Genomic DNA, 20332 nt, shown 5'->3' on the forward strand with positions numbered 1-20332 from the left:
TAAACCAGAAGCCAGCAAACTTTTTCTGTAAAAGTCAGAGAGTAAATATTTGGGGTTTAGCGGACCATACTTTATTTACAAAAACAGGTGTTTTCGTAAATAAAACAGGTGGGCTAAATCCAGCCTGCTGCCTGAATTTGTACAGGCCACACACTAAGAATGATTATTACATTTTTAAATGTTTAAAAGAAGAACGAGGAGGTGGAGGAAGAGGAGGAGGAGAAGGGGAAACAGAAGAACATTTCGTGACATTAGAAAATTAAGTGAAATTCAAATTTTGGGGTTCATAAATAAAGGTTCGTTGGAATGAAGCCATCCATGCTCACTCATTTATGGATGGTCGGTGGTTGCTTCTGCACTACAGAGCTGAAGTAGTTCTGAAAGACACCGTATGGCCTGCAGAGCCTAGGATATTTATCACCTCATCTTTTACAGAAAATATGGGCTAAGCCCTGCTCTACATAATCAACTTTAGTGATTAATATCCATCACCCATGAATATATAGTGGACGAGCTCACGTTTGCTGTCCAGAACACCAGTGTAAGTCCTGGATGGATACATAGAGATGTTCTGTTCACTTACCTGTAAAATGGGGTCATAGTGCTATCTCATGATCAAAGAATTAAATGACTTAACATGCAAAAAGCAGCTCGGAAAGGGCCCGGTATTATAAGTGCTAGGTAATGTGAACTCTAAACGTGTCAACGTCCAGGTACCAATTTTAAATGAACACAGAAAACAAAGGCTTCTTCCTCCTAATTTATTTTGGAATGTGTTGTAAACAGTTGAAACGTCCCTTTTAATATCTCTCTGGCTTCACCAGGATCAGATGACATGACAGATTCTCCTTCATAGAAGGTACGAGTGACGCAGCACAGGAGGGCCATCTGGCATCTGTCCCTCTTCAGCAGGGGCCACTGCACCGAGAGGCGCCTGGCTTTCAGTAGAACTGACTCATGCTTCTCGGGAGAGACGTGTCCAAACCACTGTTCATCCATATTTCCTGAATAATCTGCTCTCTGCGCTCAATTCTTTCTGCCAGCTCGGCAGCCTCGACGGAACTGTAGACGGGATACGAAGTCCTACAGAACCCCGACAGCTCCCCCTGAAAATCGGAGTCAGAGGAGTCCTCCTCGTCCTCCTTGTCCCCGCTGTCTTCCTCGGCCTTGTCGCTTCCTGGCACCAGCTGCTCCCTCCCCAGCTGCAGCTCCCGGAAGTCCTTGGCGCAGGACCCCCTGATGACCAAGGCGCCCAGCGTGAGGACCAGGCCGAGGCAAACGCTGGACACAAACAGCAGGGCAGCCCTCTCGGGGTGGGCTGTGGGGAGAAGAGAACATGTCAGGAGCTGGGCGTCGCTTGGTGGTCTCCAATTCAAAGGCTCATAGAATCAGGTGTCTGCCCAGGCAGGCAGCTAACTGAGAGCACCCCGTCCTGCACAGCATCTTCAAGACCATCCACAGCTAAATGACCACATATCCTCTTGGATTGAAAAAAAAAATTGGGGTATATATATATATACATATATATATAGCCAATATATGTATGTATATGAAAGGACAGAGCAGAGGGATTCAGGAGCCAGACTCCCTGTGTCCAAACAGATCTGCTACTCACTCACTGTGTGACTTTGGGCAACTTACTTAACCTCTCTGTGCTTCAGTTTCCTCATCTGTAAAATGGAGGTAATAGCACCTTCCTCACTGAGCTGTTATGATGAAAGGAGTTAATTCCTATAAAGCTCTTAGAACACTCCCTACACTGAGTAAATGCTCAGTGAGGTGTCAGCTTTTATTAGTAGATTACGAAGAATTAATTTATGTATAAAGCATACCTATAAAGATGAGTGCTAATATTGTAGCTGCTAGTAAAGCTTCACTATCTTCCTTTTTTACTTGAAAAATATAAAAGTTCTAGCCACTTTCCTGCATCAAAGTGGATTATCAGTATAATAATGGAAATAAAAATTATGCTACTATGTACTATGTGTCCCAGTCTAAATCCTTACATATATCTACACCTTGCATTAACCCTGTGCAGAAAGGACTAGTATTCTTTTCATCATATGGTTGTGGATGCCTTGAAATGTTTGCTCTCCCACTTTGGGAAACAATGGTCCAATTAACTTCCTTGTAATATGGATTAGGATTTGATAAAGGTTTCCTGTAAATGGCCAGACAGTAAATATTTTAGGCTTTGTGGGGAAATACGATCTCTATAACTGCAACTCTACCATCGCAGGAACAAAGCAGCCAAACACAATATGGAAACCAGTGGTGTGACTGTGTTCTAATAAAACTTCATTTACAAAACAGGGCTGGGCTGGATTTGGCCAGTGGGCTGGAGTTTGCCAACAGCTGATGTAGATGCTCAAGCTGAGGCCTTGGGGTGGGGGAAGACGCCCTGGAGGTCATTTGGTCTCTTTAGGCAGAGCCAGGCTCAGAACCCAGGTCTTGAACTGTGAGTTTCTTAAAGGGCCTGATGTATTTGGTACGCCTGGTGTTTGCAGGCTCCAGGCACAGTGCCTCCCATTTTATTACAGGTGAATAACGAAGACTGTTTTCATCACCACCTCTGTCCTTCCCCAGGGGTCCACGCTGGAGTTTAAAGGCTCGAGGGTTGTTAAATTTCACATACAGTCAGGTGAACCCACCGCTCTGATCTGTTGGGAGAAATCTAACTGGGACAGTTTATCTTCTTGAAACTCAAAACCTCCCTATTTCTGCTTCTTTTGCTTGAAGCTTAAGCCATCTATGAAGTTGCTGAACTCAGATATGTTTTTCTTTGTGCTCTCTTCCCTACTAGTACACTCTCATTGCAGTCTTTGAGAGAGAGGAGTTGTAATTCAAAGTTTATTTTGGCTGGGGGAGTTGCCAACATTGACAGATGGTTGAGTTTTTTCTGTAGGGCTCTTAATAATGATATATTTTTCCTATGATGTCGCTGGGGTCAAGGTATTTTGAAGATGTGGTCTCATATAGTCATGTGTCCTTTGTGAGAGAAGGAAGGGCTATTTTCATTTCTGGAAGTGGTGGCAGAATGAATATTTGGAGCCCTGACACTTGGGACAAATCATTAAACAATAATATACGAAACGATGGGACCAAAACTTGGAGCACTGTTGTAACAAGAAAATCTTTCCTCCTTCTCTGACCTTGTTGGGGATTGAATCATGTGTCACATAAGGACATTCGAGTTGTAATCTGCATTCCTGTGGGTATGAACCCATTTGTAAACGAGACCTCTGCAGATGTCACTATCAGTTAGGATGTGGACTCTTTCGTGAAGAAGATTCTTGAAGAGCCTATTTAGATGAAGCCAAATTGAGTGAGGGTGAGCATTCAGATGACTGGCATCCCTATAAACAAAGGAAATTTGGAAGCAGTGTCCTGGAAGTCAGAAGTCAGGAGTCAGAAGCAGCCAGAAATCAGAGGAAATCATAGGAGTGGACACAAGAAGAGAGAGATCACCGTGTGACGCTGCAGACTCTGGGAGAGAGCACGGTCCTGCCCATTCCTGGATGTTAGACTTACAGCCTCCAAAATTGCAGGACAATAAATTCTTATTGTTCAAGACCACCCACTGTGTGGTGTTTGTCAGAACAGCCCTGGCAATCTAAGACACTTCTGCTGCAAAGGAGATGGAAGCACCTGCTGGGAATGGACGCAGTACCCTTTACCAACGATTCTGACTTCACCCTCGCCTTCCTTCCCTTTGCACCTTCCTCCTTTCCTCTGCTGCACCCCACCCTCCATCTCCCAGACATTTTTTCCTCTCCATCCATCTAATTCTCATGGCTCTCTGTTACCAGTTTTCAATGCAACTAAAATTCAACTCCTTGTGTTTGGAAAACCTAAACCCTGACCCATTGGCGGAGATGAATCACTTCCAGTGTTTGCCAGGAGTGGATGCAGAAATGGATCCCATCCAGGTAACCTTTTCCACACTCCTACTGTTCAGTCCAGGGCTAGTTTTGGGCAGAAAGAATTCCATCCTGCTCAAGCTTCCAAAGAACAACCATTACCCAAAGCCCCTGCCTCCCCTTTTAGCTTTACCCCACTTTCCCCAAGAGGTCATCGTCCCAGAAATGGTGCCTATGGAGAAGCAGAGTCCGCACACATAGACAGAGGAGGGTTCATGTCTGGCTTTCCCTGTTGACAGCCAGGTAACTATGGACAAGCTACTGATCTTCTTTTCCTTTATTATTTTTTTTAAGGGCTCCAGATGGATAGAATTCAGCATAATCCTCAGGACATGACACCCTTTCTTCATTGGTTTATATATGGTCCTCCTTTTTGGTTATTTAATTAGTTGCTTTTAATAATATCCTAAGCCACCTGTGCTGTGAATAAGCAAACCACCCTACACATGGAAATTAGGGCCTGGATAACAATCTGTGGTTCCCCCCACTTTCTAGTTCCATGATCTTGTTTCTCACCATCATGGTAACCACCATTGGAGATTCCAGGTTCATTATTCCCCTGCTTGCCTTTTTATACTATACAGTGCATCACACCTCCGTGCATTTCAAAACATTTTATTAAAAGGGTATGTAATGTTACAGGTAGCGTCTGGGACTTTTTTTTTTTTTTTGGCCTACTTGATATTATATCGCTAAGATCCATCTATAGTGGGTGGATGCATCCATCCTTGTGATTGCTTCGTTTCAAATGCTGTCACCTTGGCAATACCCAGGTATTCCTTCACTCCCCTGCTGGTGGGTATGGGGTTGTTGCCAGGTGCCTGCTCTTGTGAACGCTTGTAGCCATGAACGTCCTTTAAGTGTCCCTGGTGTACATGGGGAAATGCTACTCTTGAGTACTTACCTAGGAGGGTGTGGTAGTTAGATTCAGTTGTCAACTTGGCCAGGTGAAGGTATGTAGTTTTGTTGCTGCAGACATGAGCCAAAGGTATGTGAACCTCATCTGTTGCTCATTACATCTGCAGTTGGCTAGGAGGCATGCCTGCTGCAACGAATGACGTTTGATTTAATTAGCTGGTACTTAAATGAGAGAGCTCAATGTGGCACAGCCCAAGCAGCTCAGCATACCTCATCTCAGCACTCACAGCTCAGCCCAGGCCTTTGGAGATGCAGAGAGAAACCACCCCGGGGAAAGTTGTTGGAACCCAGAGGCTTGGAGAGAAGGCCAGCAGAGATCATCCTGTGCCTTCCCACCTAAGCAAGAAGCTCAGATGAAAGTTAGCTGTCTTTCCTCTGAAAAACTAATGAATAAATCCCCTTTTATTAAAAGCCAATCCATCTCCGGTGTGTTGCATTCTGGCAGCTAGCAAACTAGGACAGATGGTGATGGCTAGGGTATATGAAAGCCAACCTGGCCAAAGTGTTTCCCAAAGTCTCTACAACGTATGAAAGATCTTGGGAATCCTCACCTTCTCAGGCACTCAGCACTAACAGACTTTTTACATTTTTTTCCAGTCAAATGGGTGTGAGATCATAGCTTATTATGGTCTTGATTTGCATTTCTTTGATCACAAATTATATGCATATCTCTTCACAGGCATATGTTTTCCCTTCTTGAAATGCTGGTTCATGTCACTTGCCCATTTTTTCCTACTGGGTCCTTTTTGCTTTTCCTTTGCCATTTAAAGACTAAACATATTTTTTGCATTCTTGGTTATTATCCTTTGACAGTATACATTGAATGAATATCACCTCCACCCCCTGGTGAGTAGCTATTATTTTTACTTTCATTAAGGTGTCTTTTGAGCTAGTTTATTTATCTGAGAAAAAGAGGTGATAATACTGTACTTCTCTATTCTTCCTGCATCCTAACTGGGCTCCCTGTCTCCTCTGTGCCCCTGTCAATCCATCTTCCTGCAACCTATTTAAAAACACTCATTATGGCTCTTCTTAAAAACCATCAATGGTTTTCCTCTTCTCATACAGTTGACAATCAAATCCTCACCATATCCGGGCCAGGCCACCTTCTCCAATTCACCTCAAAACAGTTTTCCTTTTACTCTCTGCTCTCCAGCCACAATGGCTTCCTTCTCATTCTTGGGAAGCTCCAGATATCTATGTGCCTCGGCGCTTTTGTACATGCTGTCCTTCTGCCTGGCCTCTGTCCCTGGCCCCCTACCATCAAGGGGTTCTATCCAGGTACCCCCGTCACTCAGTCTCATAGCACAACTCACAATTGCCATTGAATCACTGAGCGTTTAATCCTTCCTCTCCCCAAGGAATGCCCTCTCCAGGAGGGCAAGGGCTGAGTCCATCTTATTCTGTGCCAAATCCCCACTGTCCAGTGCGGTCTCTGTGGCACCGGAGGCATTACACAAATATTTACTGAGCATATGTAAGGAGGAAAGTGTGGATCTAAAGCACTGGGCTTGGTGCCATGTGGATGGGGGCTGCATAATAGCTGGTCTCCTTTCTTCCCTTCCCTCTCCCATCTCCTGAGAAATGGGGGTCCTGGATTCTACTGTCAGGAGAGCTTCTCACTCATCAAACAGAGGTCAGGTACCTCCTGACAAGCAATCACACTTTAGGTACATCCCCATCAATTCCACAGCAAACCAGAGATCAAAACTGGAGAACACAGGCATTTCTTGGTAAGCTCATTGGAACAAGAGCTTATCATCTGAGCACATTATGTTGAAGTATGGAATCACCAGGTGTTGATCAGATGGAACCTCAAAGATGAGCTGGCCCAGTCCCTCCTTGGTTGCTTGTGCAAGGCCACCACACGCTGGGACGTAAGCACAGCCAAGGCTCTCTCCTTGGTATCAGGCTTGATGCCAAAGTCACCTGATCTGCTTTTTTGAATCAGTTTGACCACTTTAGACTTAGGCGACCCCATTTCCTCTTACATCATCTGGAAAAGTAAAGGAATGATGCTCCTTGTGGCTAAACAGAATCTTCATATCTTGTTACCATTGCTAGTGTTCTAAATTGACCCTGGTTCATTGTAGGCTAGAGTGAGTGACCTTAATGTTGCCATTTGTGGTAGGGTCCGGGGAATCCCTGGTAGGGTCCGGGGAATCCCTGAATTGCAGCCTAGGTCTCAAATGGTCCCTTTCTGCCCTAAAGGATCTAGGGCTGGCAAAAAATCCAGCTTAAATTTATTCAAGTCCAAATAAGACACCCCAAAGCTGGGGCACGGCTTCCACAGCTAACACAGGGGGTAGGGTCTGAGGTCCCTCCAGGCAAAAGCTCAAAGTGTATGGGGCCCTGGTCCGATAGGCTCCTAGGGATGTGATAATAATTCAACTTTCTGTCATGGAACAAAAGACTGGAGACCGTGGGAAAACATCAGAATCTACACCTATGTGACAAGACGGTGCTGATTTCCAGTTGTCCTCCCAAACACGATCCCGTAACTGACTTTGACTTTGGAATGTGTTTTTATACTTCATTTCAATATGGGTTTGTCTGATAGCCCAAGGTTCCTTTCATATGAAACAATGATGCCTCTTTAGCGCAGGAGAAGGTGCAAAACTGTCTCCTCTTCCCAACGGCCCCCCACGTGGGGTAAAACTAAGGAGAGGTGGGGGCTTTGGGGAATGGTTGCTCTTTGGAAGCTTGACCAGGATGGAATTCTTTCTGCACAGAACTGGCCCTGGACTGAACAGTAGGAGTGTGGAAAAGATTACCTGTGTGGGATCCGTTTCTCCATCCACTCCTGGCAAACACTGGAAGTGATTCCTCTCTGCCAATGGGTCAGGGTTTAGGTTTTCCAAAAACAAGGAGTTGCATTTTAGTTGCATTGAAAACTGGTAACAGAGATGCGCCTGCAAGTTCACAGCAGAGTCTGCTAGAAGCTGAAAATGCACACGTGTCACAGTCCCAAGGGGCAGGGGCAGTGACAAGAAATTAGACTCCCAAAGGCATGCCTAGGGACACAAAGCCACATGCTATAAAATGCTCAATAGCTAGGGTGGGAGAGTCAAGTTCTCAGCCATGACTGTCTAAATACATCACCTCAGAGTACAATGTGTCAGGGGACAATGGTCCACACTGATCAGCTAATAAACTGCCTTCCAAAGAACACTCTAAACACACACACACACACACACACACACACACACACACACACATCCCTCCCTCTCCATTTTATCTAATTGCAAAAGCTTTCTACAAGCTTCTTCAGACCCATAATCCGCATGCTAGACTGAATTCAAGTAGTAGGTCTGCATTACTGAAATAAAGGTTAAGTTCAAACACCTTTGAGAAGTTGCCTCACCACCTCCCAGATCATTTAAATGCCTAAAAGAAATCCATTCATCAGATACTTCTGGGCCACCCCCTGTCTGTTCCACTAAACTCTGTGTTTTTTATCACAGGACACTCTTTCCAGCAGCAACGAGAGAGGCCCTTGGAATCATCTACACTCGCTGTTGGCTGCTGTCTGCTCAGGTGGAAATGGGCTCATCCTGACAGCGAGCTCCACATGGCAGGTCCCCTGGCCTGCGGTGCAGGGAGGAGGCTGTGAGGCTGGTGACCCCTGGGCAGGTGCAACATGCCAACCATGTCAAGGCCACCCAGAGGGAAACAGAGGGAGCTCAGGCAATTCTGCCAAGGAAATTCCTGGGCAATTCCACAGGTACCTGTTCCTCCGAGACTGGGATCTGAGGAATGAGCAACTCATGGAAACTTCTTTTAGCTGACACCTGACGTGCTGCATTCAGAACTTCTTTCTCTCTGGCTTTCTTATCTAGGCTTGGTCATGGATTGCTGAGATGAATGTGCCTATGCACTTCTCAATAAAACCAAGCCCTTAGTATTATCTTTTTATAATTTAATACCTATAAATAGCAAACACTGGACAATGATAATGGACAAGATAGCTCATGATGCCAGATCAAGATTTTCCATTTGCCCATTCATGAACAATTCCTGTGCACCAAACACTGAACCGAGCACTGTCCTAGGTACTGGGATATGGCAATAAATAATACCAGTCAACTGTGCCTTGATGAAGGAGACAGCCACTAAGCAAATAAATATAAATATAATTTCTGAGAGTGATAGCATGTGTGAAGGCTCAGAGAGTGGAGGGAAGCTAATTTAGATATCTCAAGGTCATGGAGAACGCAGCCCTCAAAATTCTGAAGGGCACAGTTCTTGCTCAGAGAAGCTGGAGCACAAGCTTGCATCAGCCAAGCTATGCCGCTGTCCTGCTATGACTTTGGGCAAATGACTTAACTCCTTTGGCCTAGGTTTCCTTAGGGCAGGGTGGTCGACCGTAGCCCCATCTCTTGGCAATGGGGACAGGCATTAGCAAGGCCCTGGAGGCGACGCAGCAATGCACACAGCGACACGCATGGTGACGCCATTCTGCTCCTCTTTGATTGTTACTCATGGCTTGAGATTTTCAGCCTGTCTCTCCTCCAGGGATGCCCCAACAGTGAACATTTTGGGACAGTCCTGACCCCACAGCTTTCCGTTTCTTCAATTTTGGTGTGAGAGAAGGAACAATCAGCAGGAAGTGGAAAGGGAAGGGTGACGAGAAAAGGGGGGATTCGTGGTGGGGCCCAACCACCACCAGCCTAATCCAGGAGGAGGAACGACACGGGGAGACTGTGGAACCTTCTGGAATCCCAACACTGACTCTCCTCTCCATTTCCCATACTGCGATAGTTCCATAAGCCTTTATCTTCCTCTGAGGAAGGCGGGTTCCAGTCAGCCCAGCTCCGGCAGCCTTGACTAGCCACCCTGTTATACATTATACTAATGCGTGTGGGACTGAATAACCTGTCCCCACTGAGGCGTGGTCTTGCTCTTAGGTCACATTCCCGCTGTGGGAATCCACTGTTAACCTCGGGAAGATATTATTTTAGTGAAGGGGTGGCCCAGCTGAATGAGGGTGGCCCTTAATCCAGATTGCTGGAGTCCTTTGTAAGTAGGAGAAATTCACATAGAGCTAGAAAAAGCCAGAGGGAGGAGCCCGGCATCAGCAGGAACCCAGAAGGGAAAGGAGAGGATGTGGCCATGTGACGGGAAAGCCCAGAAATCCCAGGGACTCCCGACAGCCAGCACCAGAAAGAGAAAGCAGCCCTAGTAAATCTCTTGATGCTGGACTCCTCACCTCTGAAACTGTGAGCCAGTAAATGCTTGCTGTTCCAGCCAACCCGCTGAGCTCCAATAGCAGCTCAGGTAAAACTAAGACATTTTCTTTTTGTGCATTTTACAAAAAAGCTCAGAAGTCTTGATCTCCACGAACAGAGTCAGGCATTGCTGAAACTTGCAGATGCAACACTCTCACATATGGCCTGTCCTAAGGTGAGCAGGGAGGACGGTGAAATAAGACTGTGCATGCACCATCCTGACACCAAGCTGCCAGCCTTTTGGCTCTGTTAACGAAGGAGGGCTGAGCCTGATTGATCCTTGGGGGGAAGATTAATGAGGGGAACCTTGGCAACCACGAAGAATAACACTGCAGACTCAGAAAGCGATGCTGCCTGCACAGGGCGTGGCCTGCTTTCCTTATTAAGTGAGCTGGCTTATTTTATCTGCCAGCTGGGGGTGGAATGAGAATAATCCTATGCCCTTTCCAAATGTCAGAGCTGGTAAACGCATCCTTGGGTTCCCCCCTTTCTGAGGGGAAAATGCCTGTGGACCTGACTCCTAAATAGTGTGACTCTATCTGCTTCCTAGCTTCCTACGTGGCTCTCTGGCTTGTGGCCTGGTTAGAACTGTACCTGAATTCAGACTTGTGGTCCTGGATCTTAGCAGACTGCAGTTGTCATGTCAAACTTAAAGTCATTTTCTTGAGTTATGGGATCTTGTGCATGCTTATGAAACAGTGCATGTGTTAATAAGTCTTTGGTAATTCCATTAGAATTCTAAGAAGCTTTGAGTCATTGACTTACCTCTAATGTAAGCAAATGCTGCCAGAGAGCTGCTAACGATAACTCCATCTTTCTGTAGAACCCTTGTTTCATTTGAGTCAAAGTTTATACCTGTTTCAGAAAAATGCAAGACCAATTAATCACAACTCTTCATTGTACACCTGCCCTAAGATAGCTCTGCTGTTCCTAAACTGGGACTGCCATAATAAATAAAAAGTCATAAGAAACAAACAAATGGGCCTCATACCAAATTATGGAAAACGAATCCAAGAAGAATGTTCAGGAAGTAGTCCTTGACCATATTAAATGATAAAAGAGATTTAGAAATTCTAAAATGTGTTGGTGACACTTTCAAGCCACCACTCATCCACTCTACTACCAAAGGGAACAAATTTCTCTTGCCATTGTAAAACCGAGTGGCATTCTGTGGCTTCATCATGTCTCTGGGCAGGGATGCTTAATTACCTCTCACTTTTAACTATGGAGTGCCTGTCTGCTCTGCTAACAGCAGATAAGAGAAACCTCAGAAAGGTTGCATTGGGTTACTCTTTTGGAAATGAAAGCAAAATGCGGGGAAGATCTGGTTTCAGGCGCCTGGTTAGGATGCTGTGATGGAGCTTTGCAAGTTTGTGATGGGGAAGCCTTAGGGCTCTGGGGACCTCTGCAAATGGAAGATAGGTAAGGACACCTCAGAGGAAGAATGCAAGGAGCTCTCAGGCCCCCACTCCAGGGGACCAAGATATTCATGGGGTCGCAAGGAGTCCTGTTAGAAAGAGGAGTGGGCCATGCAATCCAGAGTCGTATAGAAAGCTGGATGGTAGACCAGAAGAACAAACAAAACATTGTCAATAGTTGATCTCCAAGCTGTGGGATTAGGGGCGATTTATATTTCTCTGTACTTTACTGTGTCTCCCACATCAGGCATACTTTGATTTTTATATTTAGAGGTAAAGACTTAATAAAAATTATAAACATAACACAAAGTAAAACTCTCACCACTCCAAACTCGATATCTTAGCTATTCTACTGGGTCTTTGCAGTCTCAATCAGGACCCCCAAGGGTGTGAATTCCATTCTAGATTTGATAAGGCTACTAAAATGTTCACACACACACACACACACACAATTTAAGAGAGTCAAGAGAAAATCAAAGAGAGAAGGGCGCTCATGTATGCAGGCCTGCACATCCAACTTGGGTCTGACCTGCCCAGGCTCTCGACGGGGGAAACAAAGCCATTATTTATTCCAGAAACCCCCAATTTACTTGTGAGCACATCTCTTCTGGCAAGTGAGAGAGGAACTGAGGGGAGGTTATTCTACTTGTGACTTAAAACAAAACAAATCGGGGCCACCATCTGTGACGGCAGGCACAGTAGGCTCATTACCCAGTACTAGTGGTTCAGACACATCTCCTTCCATTCCCTTTCATTCCAACTGAGGTGTTAGGAAGCTAAGGCCACGTGGGGGTTGGTTACCTTTACTTAAAGGGAATTGCTGGTAGTAAGCCATAAAAAATTACCATATTCACCATCATTCTGCTTCAGAGAAGGGTTTAGATTAGCAACGGCTGGATCAATCACTGTGAGTATGGTCTTGGGAACTAAAAACCAAAAAGAAACACTTAAAATACTTTGTATATTTAAAAAATGTATACAGTGAATGTATTTTCTGAAGTGTCAAGTAGAAAAGTTGAAATCCTTCCTTTTCAAATCAGAACACGAATCACTCTGTCAGATACACCCAGATACCCCCCACCCTGCCACCCAAGGTACCTGAGCGATCATCAAATGTTCCAGAAACATGAAATTCTAGGGCCATATTTTGCAATATTAAAAAGATAACGTGGAGAATAGATAAGCAAAATGTGTTATTTTCATCAGTTATAGTTTCTTTGTTGCTAAAGCAAGTACCATGTCATCGATAGGCTTAAACATTGAGAATTTATTGGCTCATGGTTTTGAGTCTGGGAGAAGTCCAAGTCAAGGTGATGCTTTCTTCCCAAAGACTGGTGCTTTGGGGCTGACTGCTGGTCATCCATGGTCCTGGGCTGCTCTGACACGTGGCAAAGCACACAGTGACCTCTCTTGGCCTCTCTTTTCTCTTCTAGGTTCTGTTGACCTTCAGCTTCTGGTTGCTCCCTCTGTTTTTTTTTTTTTTTCTCTCTGTGACCTTCCTTATAAGGCCTTCAGTAATAGGATTAAGATCCATCCTGGGCCACACCATATCTGAAGTAGCCTTGTCAAAATGTCCTATTTACAGGGGTTCACAACCACAGGAATGGATTCAGTTTAAGAACACGTTTTTAAAATAGCTCGAAACCACCACACTATCCAATGGAGTAACATGTAGCATCAAAAAGCAATGAAGCACTGATACATGCTACAACATGATAAACCTCAAAACGTCATGCTCAGTGAAAGTACTAAACACAAATACCATATATTGTATGATTGATTGCATTTATATGAAATATTCAGAAAAGGTAAAACGGTATGCTAGAAACTGGGGATGGGAAGAGAGAGTGACTGCAGATGGGACATGAGGGAATGTTTTGGGATGATGGATATGTGCTAAACTTGGATTGTGGTGGTGGCTGCACAACACTGTATATTTACTACAAAAATCACTGAGTTGTATTCACTTAGGATGGGTGAATTTTAAGGTATGTAAATAATACAGCAATAAAGCTATTAACTCTGAGTAAGAACTTCCCTAAGACACAGTAAAGGAAGTTGATTGCAAACAACTTGAAATCGTCCACTCACATCTTCCTAGCTACTACTCGACATTCTACCCATAGCTCTTTGCATCCTCGTTACCATAATAAGCCCAAAGAGAATTCTAAAGTCTCCATGCTAGAGCCAGCTCTAGATACTACAAGCAAGTACAACAGAAAGATGAGGAGTGGAAGGCACTGTGAGAAGACCTGTGGAAGGTGTTTAAGGTTCTGCTGAGCTGACCATAGGAATAAACCGTCTGGATCTCAGGATCCCTGGGCAAAGCAGAGGATGGCCAGCTGCAACAGTGGACCCGGTGAGACTTCTGAAGGCCAAGCACACTGCAGCAGGCTGGGAAAGAAGAGAGGAAACCAAATATTTTTGGTGCAAAAAGTTGCTTATTTTTGTTTGTCTTTTAGCCTGGCTGGTATGTGGGAGAAGTGGCAACAGGAAATAGAAATGAAGCCAATACAAACTGCATGTTTCATGACTGACTGATGTTTTAAAAAGGACTGTTAAGACATCTCTCAGGGGCAAGGAGACCTCATTTCCTCTTGGGGCTGCCCAGGGATCAACATCAGGAGAACAATCCTCAATTGCTCATGCCCCACATGCCAGAGGCCCTGGCACCTCCATGCCCTTCAGCAGTGAGGGCCACTTTCCAGGGAGGCCTGGTGAAGATGTCGGGGGCAGCTGATGTTGGCCAGGGGCTCCCAGAACCCCCCTTAGCTGACCATGGAGCCCACCACTGGTCCAGGGACCATGGCAAAGTCCCAGGTGCACAGAGCTGGGCCGCTGCAAAATGCTTTCTAATTAAACAGCCTCTTGATCACTTCTCGGCCCCAGGAAATGACACCCCTGATTCCTTGGGAGCAGTAAATCCAGAAGCGTCCTTTCTCCCTGCCAGTAGTGGCACTGCTTTCTCAAGTCTGTCTCTTGGCTCGTTCTCAAAATGTGACCCAAGGAGGGCCTTGGCTCTTTGCAAAGGATGAAGGCTTTAACATCTTAAGAAGCAGAATTTTACAGAAGAGCTCGAAGCAGAAAAGCATTCTAGGACAAGCTTTCCAGAACAACCAGGTGCTCCAAAGCTTAAATCCCTTAAATAATCAAGGTAAGGGCCCCTATCAGGAAAAAAAAATCCCATTTACCACGTGAAAGTGACCTGATATTGGGAGAATCTTTAAAATAACAACAGGTATCAATATACTTATCTGATTTTTTTTGCATCTACTGGCTTCAAAAAGGCTCAGAAGTGGGAGGGGAACTAAGGTGTGATTTGTCACCACTCCTCAAACATGCAGCCTTTGGAACTGGGTGAGGGGTACTTTAAAGGATTATAAAGACGGCCATATCACTCTCTGTCTTCTATAATCCCTCCTCATTCTGTTTAGGTGAAACCAGAGAGGAAGACACTAGTGAACTTGGATGGTTTGAAAAATTTGAGTAGGGCCCCCATGTTGATTATTATTTGCTGAATAAATCTTGTGTTAAGTCTGGGTCAGTGCAGACCTTCAAAAAGATACCTCCACAGCTTGAGTGTGGAGTCAAAAATCTTCACATGAGACAAAAAGGTTTCTGATCAAATGCTCCTACTGCTCAATAGGTGTTTGGGCTGAATGAGCAGCCATCATCCATCCCATTAGTCCCCAGTCCTGCACCCCAATCCCACTTGGCCCCAAAGCCTGCACCCCCATTCCACTGCCCCCCAATTCTGCAACCCTATCTCACTGCCCCCAATCCCACACCCCCATCCCACTGCCCCCACCGAGTCCACTTCACAGCCCCATGGCATGGAACACAGCACACTGCATCACAGCCTGTGAGGCCAGGGACCACAATGTCCCCACAAATACCTGAGTCCCCACTTCCATGCCTGGCAGGTGGCTGGTGCTCAGTGACCCGGTGTGGTCTGCATGAAGCTGAGGGGCCACCAGCACTCCCCCTGCCCTGGGATGGCCTAAGAACAGCTGGCTCATAGGGTTAGCCACGGGGTGGCCCAATAAAGGCCAGAGGCCTTCTACAGACAGATGCTCACTTCCCTTTAGAATATTCTGGTTGGCTTGGCAACATGGGTGAGCTATGGGTGAGGCAGATGCATCTTCCAGCTCAGCCCAGACAGGGTCACGTTGGAGAGGGCTGAGAGGTGTTTCTGGAGAGGGACCTGCCTCTGGAGAGGGCATCCCACAGCAGGGCCTGCTAGGCTCAGCGCCAGCCCCTGATAAACCCTCCTCTCCCACACTCGACCTCTGGGAGCAGAAGCACTGCTGGGTAGACAATCAAAGCCCAACTGGAGGCTGACTCCAGAAGCATGATATTGAAAGAGAAACTTATTGGGGTAGATCTTCCCTGACCCTCTTATTTAAGAAAATCTGGACATGGGTGAGAAGCTGTTGGCTGGTGGGGAACTGACCGGGCCCCTTGCTGGCCGCCATGTTTACAGTCATGACACAGAGCCCATAGTCAGGGGAGGGCAGCCAATTAGATATCTTTCTGTGAGGACATTTGGGATTAAGACGGGGAGGCTACAAGCCTTCATACTGTTAGGACTATAACAAAATCTCCTCAGGGTTTTGGGGGGTGGCCATATTCCATCCAACCCAGCCTCAGAGGAAGGCTGTCTGCAGAGGCACAGAGAGGAGAGCAAATAAAGAAGCAGAGGGGATGCAGGTGATGGTCTCCATGGCCTTGCAGCCTCTGGCTTCAGCTTCCCCCCAGGGCCCTGCTTCCCTGGCCCTTGCATCTGGAGATGGTCTTCTAGCCTATGTATGGAACCTCCCTGACACCACCCCTTTGGGATTAAACCAACTCGAATTGGCGCCTTCATTCATACCCAAAGGATCCTAAGACAGGCTCCTGCCAGAAATTAATCTGACAGCCTCTGGAATCTTCACATCAAATTCCACTTCTGTTGGGAATTTTTTTATATGTAAAAACCTCTCACACCCACTTGGTGGTCAGCAAAATATATAAATATTGCAAATCATTTTTTTAAATGACTCAAGTTTCATAGTGAAGCGTCAACTGGCAGGAAGGAAAATGTTTTAAAATATCAACAATTTAGATGGTGTTTCAGAAGGGGTCTGTTTTAGGGGGGGAATTCTGACTAGCCTCACTGTGAGAGTCACCCCTCCATTTGCAATAACTCCCGTGAGGCCACCCTGATGGCCAGGAAGGCACAGCGCTATGCAGAAGGTAGAGACTCCCTCAACACTCACTTCCTCCACTGTCCCACATCCCAGACACACTTCCAAGACCTTAACCTGGAAGTCAACTCACTCAAATGCCCCCCTCTTCAATTCTTCAACCTCACCCAAGCCCCTCCATTGACATTCCTTTCTCTCGATCCCCGCCCTTTTTCTGTTTTCACTTCCCTCCTTCTCCAGCTTAGACCTCCACTCCCCTCCACCATTAGAACCGTCACTTGGAAACACTTACTCTACCCGCTCCTGCCTTTGGCCAGTGAACCTGGAGGAAGCCAAGCATGCTTTCCTCCACACCTCCTCTTGGACAGTTGAGCACTGATGCAGCAAACCAGGCAACTGGGCCCCAGTGCCCTGAGAATTTTGACCACTAACCTTAAATGGGCCCTTAGCCTCACCCAGCAGTTACTGCATTTCTCCATCAGCCTATCTTCCCAACCTCCCATAGCACCTATTTATGCCCTGTTTCATCTTCTCAAACCCCTCTCCCAGCAGATGATGACTTCACCCCATACTTTTTTTTCTGAGAAAACAGAAGTCATTTGATAGGAACTCCAAAATCTACCTTCATCCATTCCTGTATCCCACATCCCTCTTTCCTCTCCTTCTTTCAAAGGTTAATCTCACGCCTCTTACCTTCTAATCAGACCTCAAGCATTCCAGTTCGCCAGGTCTCTCCTCCATCTCTATGGATTTCTACTTTCCAGACAGTTCTACTCTAGTGCCCCACTCTTAGACATCATGGACTGTTGTCCTCTAAGTGATCTCCCTGCTTCCACTCTTGCTCTATTACAATCCATCCTCCACCTGGCAGCCAGGGCTATCTTTCAAAGGGTCAAAACTGACCACATCTCTCCCCTACCTGAAATCCAGCCCCAGCACCCCCCACCAATACCTTACCAAGACCTGATCTTGGCTCCCCAGTGCCATCTCAAGTCACCTTCTTACTCACCAACTCATTCCTTCTTCCTGCTCAGCATCTCTGTGGGGCCAGCTACCTCTGCTGCCTCCTCTCTACCCATTCTCCACCTATCCCTCAGAGCACAGCTGAAAGTTCACCTCAGAGAAAGGTTCTCATTGGAAGACTTTTCAAACCACCTCCCTCAAGCTAAATTAGGGCATGCCCACCATCACCTTCTCTCATAGTACCCTGCCCTTTTTCATAATAGCCCTCATTACAATTGGTAATGACAGATTTATCTGGTTGGTTGTTTAATACCTAACTATCCCTCCCCAACCCCCGCCCCACTGTTAATTCCAGAAGGACAAAGACCTCGTCTTTTTGTTCACTGCTGAATCCTTACAATCTGGCACAGCTGTGGGTACCAAGAATGCACATGGATGGGGAACTGGGACATGGCTCTCCAGGCTCAGGCGGCTCATCTTCTTGGCATTGACAAAGAACAGCCACCGCCCTGGCGGCTGCTCTGGCCTCTGCCTTGAAAGCCCAGTAGACACCTGATCTCATTCATAGGCCATGGCCCTGCTTCTCATTCAAAAGTCAGCTGGAGAGGCCTGACGTTCCTGAATGTCAGAGCGATCACGTTGGCCTCTAGAGGACCCTTGGCCAAAAGGGGTTCAGTGCCACCTAGAGCTGCTTAGACATAGCAGCAGGAGTAAGGGCTGAACAAGCAAGAGAAACCATCCTTGTCATAATTTAAGTATGTGTGTTTGCGGGGTACTATTTGGGGGATGTGTGTATGTAGTAATTTCATTGTACTGACTACAGCATTGATATCGCAGAGGACAAAAATTCAGGGTATAAAAGGCTAGGGAATGATATACATATCACATATCTGCCTCTGTGTGTGTGCACGTATAGCTGTAGAAATACATATATGCAGGGAGACACATAAGGAAAAAGGCTAGGGATACAATGGAGTATTATTTGGCCATAAAAAAGAACGAGGTACTGATACATGCTATGACATGGATGAAACTTGAAAACATATGCTGTGACAGAAGCAGTCACAAAGGCTCACATACTATTGGAGTCCATTTACAAGAAATGTCTCAAATATGCAAATTCATAGAGATAGCAAGTAGAAGAGGGGTTACCTGGGACTGGGACAGGGGTGGATTTGGGGGGGTCCCTGCTAAAAGATACAGGCTTCTTTTGGGGGTGATGAGAATGCTCTAAAATTGATTGTGGTCATGGCTGCACAACCCTGTGAATAAATTAGAAACACTGATTTGTGTGCTTTAATGGAGGAATTGTATGGTATTTGAATTATATCTCAATAAAGCTGTCACACCCTAAAAAAGCAATGGATGTCTGACAGGGGAAAAGGGGGTTTCCAAGAGCACTGGTGTCAGGTTTTCCTGTTATGGTACTCATTGCTTTCCTTTTACTTTTCCACTCATTTCTAAACACAGTCAAGATACCAGGATTGCAAACTGGAAATGCACAGGACCCTCAGAACAAAATTAACTACACATTCATTTTCACAAAGCTCTATCAAAGTGGAATCCAACTGAACCAGGCAATTAATTTTATTATTTAAAGACACTAGAGAAACAAAGTGATGCTGTCATGTACCCTAATTGTTTTAAGGTAAGCATTTGATTTGTTGACTCATTGCTGCGGGTATGGAGATAGAATAGCTGTTGGCAACATAAAGGGTTAGTCATTTAGGGCCTGAAAGCAGAACTGGAAGGTTTAATAGGAGCCAAACAATACTTCTGTGAACTTGCATGACCTACCAATAAATTTTAGAGCCTAATAAGAACACAGATTAAAATCACTTTACTCAGTGACATCAACATTACCTCCATTTGCTCGTTCTTTTCCCACCCTCCCCATTTGCTGCCAATCTGATTGCTCAATGTGCTTTGAAAAGAAATTTTGACTCAGGAAAATTCTATCGCTTATCTGAAGTGAACATCATAAACAAGGATAGAGACAGAAAAAAAAGGGTTCTCAAATATCTGTGGTGACAGAACAGTTTCATGCAAACTTTGTGGCATGCTGTCCTTTTTTCATATGATTTTCAACTCCTGTGGTAGGCTTACGTATTCCAGAAAAAAAAAACATGTTCTTAATGCACATTTCTACGGGTGTGAACCCACCGTAAATAGGACTTCTAGAAGATGCTATTTTTAGTTAAAGAGTGGTCAAAATGGATGAGGGTATGTCTTCATCAGGATTACTGGATGCCTTATAAAGAGGATCCAAAAGTCACAGAAGTGGGACAGGAGAGGATATCTCCTGCCATGTGATAGGACCTGGGATACAAGCCAAAGAAGACCAAGGATTGCTGCAAGCCAGCACCAGAGATCTACCAACCCAACCCCAGCAGGAAGCAGGCCTTCTAGCCCCTCAAATCATGAAACAATAAATTCTCATTATTTGAACCAACCCATTTTGCGGTATCAGTCATAGCAGCCTGGCAAACTAAGACACCTCCCCAAGGGGCAGTGTCTTCAAGCAGCTTGGTGAGGGTGCACTCTTACCACATGCATAGGCAACGGTGAGGTATTTCTTCACTCCTGGCAGACAGGGGCTTCCAAAATGGTAATTGTTGACAATGATTTTGCATCTCTGCCTCCCATAGCACCTCCTGGATAACACTTGTAAAGCTGAATAAGACAAGCAGTCTGAAAGG

The 20332-nt window shown here is 45.6% G+C and overlaps 1 protein-coding gene across 6 annotated transcripts in view; it reads right to left on the minus strand.

Moving 5' to 3' along the window:
* Positions 1 to 288: 288 nt before the first annotated feature.
* EVA1C (eva-1 homolog C) overlaps positions 289 to 20332 on the minus strand; it is a 77615-nt gene continuing 57571 nt past the window's right edge. For 4 of the 6 annotated variants that reach the window (XM_077118858.1, XM_077118856.1, XM_077118857.1 and 1 more), the window contains 4 exons: positions 20181 to 20324; positions 12330 to 12410; positions 10832 to 10921; positions 289 to 1318 (listed from right to left, as the gene is read on the minus strand). In XM_077118858.1, coding sequence (XP_076974973.1) covers positions 942 to 1318; positions 10832 to 10921; positions 12330 to 12410; positions 20181 to 20324 — 692 coding nt within the window. In that variant the 3' untranslated portion in view covers positions 289 to 941. The remainder of the gene's footprint in view (positions 1319 to 10831; positions 10922 to 12329; positions 12411 to 20180; positions 20325 to 20332) is intronic. The other 2 variants (XM_077118859.1, XM_077118855.1) reach the window with 1 other exon arrangement.

Source organism: Tamandua tetradactyla, chromosome 10, assembly GCF_023851605.1.
Source record: "Tamandua tetradactyla isolate mTamTet1 chromosome 10, mTamTet1.pri, whole genome shotgun sequence".
NCBI lineage: Eukaryota > Metazoa > Chordata > Mammalia > Pilosa > Myrmecophagidae > Tamandua > Tamandua tetradactyla.